This window comes from Arachis hypogaea, chromosome 3 (genome assembly GCF_003086295.3).
Source record: "Arachis hypogaea cultivar Tifrunner chromosome 3, arahy.Tifrunner.gnm2.J5K5, whole genome shotgun sequence".
Classification (NCBI taxonomy): domain Eukaryota; kingdom Viridiplantae; phylum Streptophyta; class Magnoliopsida; order Fabales; family Fabaceae; genus Arachis; species Arachis hypogaea.
In genome coordinates this window covers 77,140,158-77,142,622 of record NC_092038.1, presented here as the reverse complement: position 1 = coordinate 77,142,622, position 2,465 = coordinate 77,140,158, and the positions used below count along the sequence as shown (strand labels likewise).

The following is a 2,465-nucleotide window of genomic DNA, read 5'->3' as shown; positions in this document are numbered from 1 at the left end:
TTTACAATAATAAAATACAATCATAACAATAATTATGTTATATGTACATAAAAAATAATTATTTGTATAAAATATATATTAAAATATAAAATACACATTAAAAATAAGTTAAACAATACATATATTTATACACAGATATATAATAATTAATAAATAATTTAATATTTAATTTTTTATATACATATATTATTTTTATTATAAAAATAATTATGATGTTATATAAATTTTTCCCCCACTACCAAAATTTTCTGGATCCGTCACTGAACGTAAACACATCTAAAATTAAGTATTGACCCATTTAAATTAAATTAACATTACAACTCCCAAATCAAATATATAAGTACAAAAAAATTATAATCACAAACAAATTTAAAAGAAAATAAAATCCTGATATATTCAATATTAAACATAAAATGAAAAAAATAAAACTTTTTATTAAACGGATAAAAAAAGGATAACATATCTTTATGATTGAATTCAACCAAATTTCTTTAACATTTTGCAAGCAGAACTAACTACCAGAGACAGGGGGAGGAGGAGGAGGCACGGGAGGAGGAGACGGTTGTGCGTGGTGCGAGGGAGGAGACCAGGGACGGGGAGGAGCCCATCGATGGAGGAAGTGCGGGAATGTGCGCGCGTTGCGAGGGAGGTGAGCGTCGCCAAAAGAGGAGATCGTCGCAGAAAAAATACGCAATGCGGAAGAAGACGAAAACGGTCACAGATGAGGGGGGGAAGCGCTGCAGTTCTGAATTTTTATGGAAGAAAGATTTTACTAATAATGAAAATCTGATTTAGAATATTTAAGATTTTATTTGAAATTTGTTAGGATTTATAAGATTTAAATTAAAATTTGAATTTAAATTTTAGTTGATCTATTTTGTGGATTTGTATTTAAATTAAAAAAAATAATAAATTTATTTTGATGTGTTTGTTTTAACTTTTTTTTAAATTAATATAATAAAAAAACTGAATGAAGAACTAATTTAAAGGATATCTAATTAAATTGTATTATATATCCTTCCGTTAACGTTATAAATAGGGTCTGAATTTTTTTATTTTTTAAGTTTATTTTCAGTATTTTGTTAAATTTTATACAAAAAAAAATAAAAATAGTTAAAATAGATCTTTTTATTGTTTATAATTTTTTAATAAAATTTTAAAAATAAATTAAATCATAATTCACAGAAGATAAAATTTAAAAATCACATTTGTTATTGTTTTTTAAAATAATATTATTCATTTTAAGTGTTTTTTATAAGAGCATGTACAGTATTTTACAAAAAGTTAAAAAGAAAATACTTATCGCTTAAAAAGTAAAATAATAAATTTTTAAAAATATTTAAGTTTTATTTTGTTTCAAACGTTTTCGATTAACATGAAATACTTTTTTTTAACGAAAAATAGAGAAATTCGAACTCGCGACCTCTTAGCTAGTATGAAGAGATTATGCTATTTGAGTTATAACTTTTTGAAAGTTATAACATCAAATACTTTTGATAACTAAAAAAGTTGAAGATCAATCCATTAATAATACATGATAAATTGATAACTATGTATAATTTGTTTGTACTAAAGGTCGTTATTATAAAATTGTTACCGAATTGTTTCTAAATTTTTTTCTTTCAAAAATTAGCCGTTAAGAGTATATTTGTTACAAATAAAAAATATTAAACAAAATAAACTTAGTAAAAGACTACTTTACGTTTTCTATTTTTTCTTTTATATTTTTGATAATGAGAACGTTAGCAATCTACTCGACTCACTTTTAATTCTTAAAGTAATTTTTTAAATTAATTTAATCCAAATCAAATCAAATAAAATAACTAAATAATTAATTTTGTATTTTATGGAAGATTTTTATCTTTTTAAAAAAGGGATCTTTCTTGAATGAATATCCAATTAGTGAGACTATGAGAGATGAGATCAGAAACAGAAGGGACACACACATAACACTCTCACTCTCACCTATAAATTGAATGGAAACTCGTCTCAGTATCTCCCCCTCCCTGGTCTCTCTTCCTTTTCTTCACAAAACATAATTTTAAAACAGATGGATCGACCCGGATTCGTAATCGAGCCCATCGAAGCCCAACCTACGGCCCAATCGCTGGCCTCCCTCGTCGACTCAACCCGCACCCTCGCCCGCCCACCAATCTCCAATTTCCGGGTCTCCGCCGTAGGACTCGGATCCTCCGGTCGCATCTACGTCGGTGTGAATCTCGAATTCCCCGGCCTCCCCCTCCACCACTCCGTCCACGCCGAACAATTCCTCGTAACCAACCTCCTCCTCAACGGCGAGACCTCCCTCACCTCCTTCGCTGTCTCCGCCGCACCCTGTGGCCACTGTCGCCAGTTCCTCCAGGAGCTCCGCGACTCAGAGAACATCCAAATCCTCATAATCTCCGACAACAATGACCAATTCACCCCCCTCTCCGACTTCCTCCCACACCGTTTCGGTCCCCTCG

General features: G+C 30.3%; 1 protein-coding gene across 1 annotated transcript in view; it reads left to right on the top strand.

The window, feature by feature from the left end:
* The first annotated feature begins 1,618 nt into the window (after positions 1-1,618).
* Positions 1,619-2,465, top strand: part of LOC112790701 (cytidine deaminase 1) — a 1,538-nt gene continuing 691 nt past the window's right edge. Inside the window, exon 1 of the mRNA XM_025833229.3 lies at positions 1,619-2,465. This exon is cut by the window's right edge and continues 691 nt beyond it. Coding sequence (XP_025689014.1) covers positions 2,051-2,465 — 415 coding nt within the window. The 5' untranslated portion in view covers positions 1,619-2,050.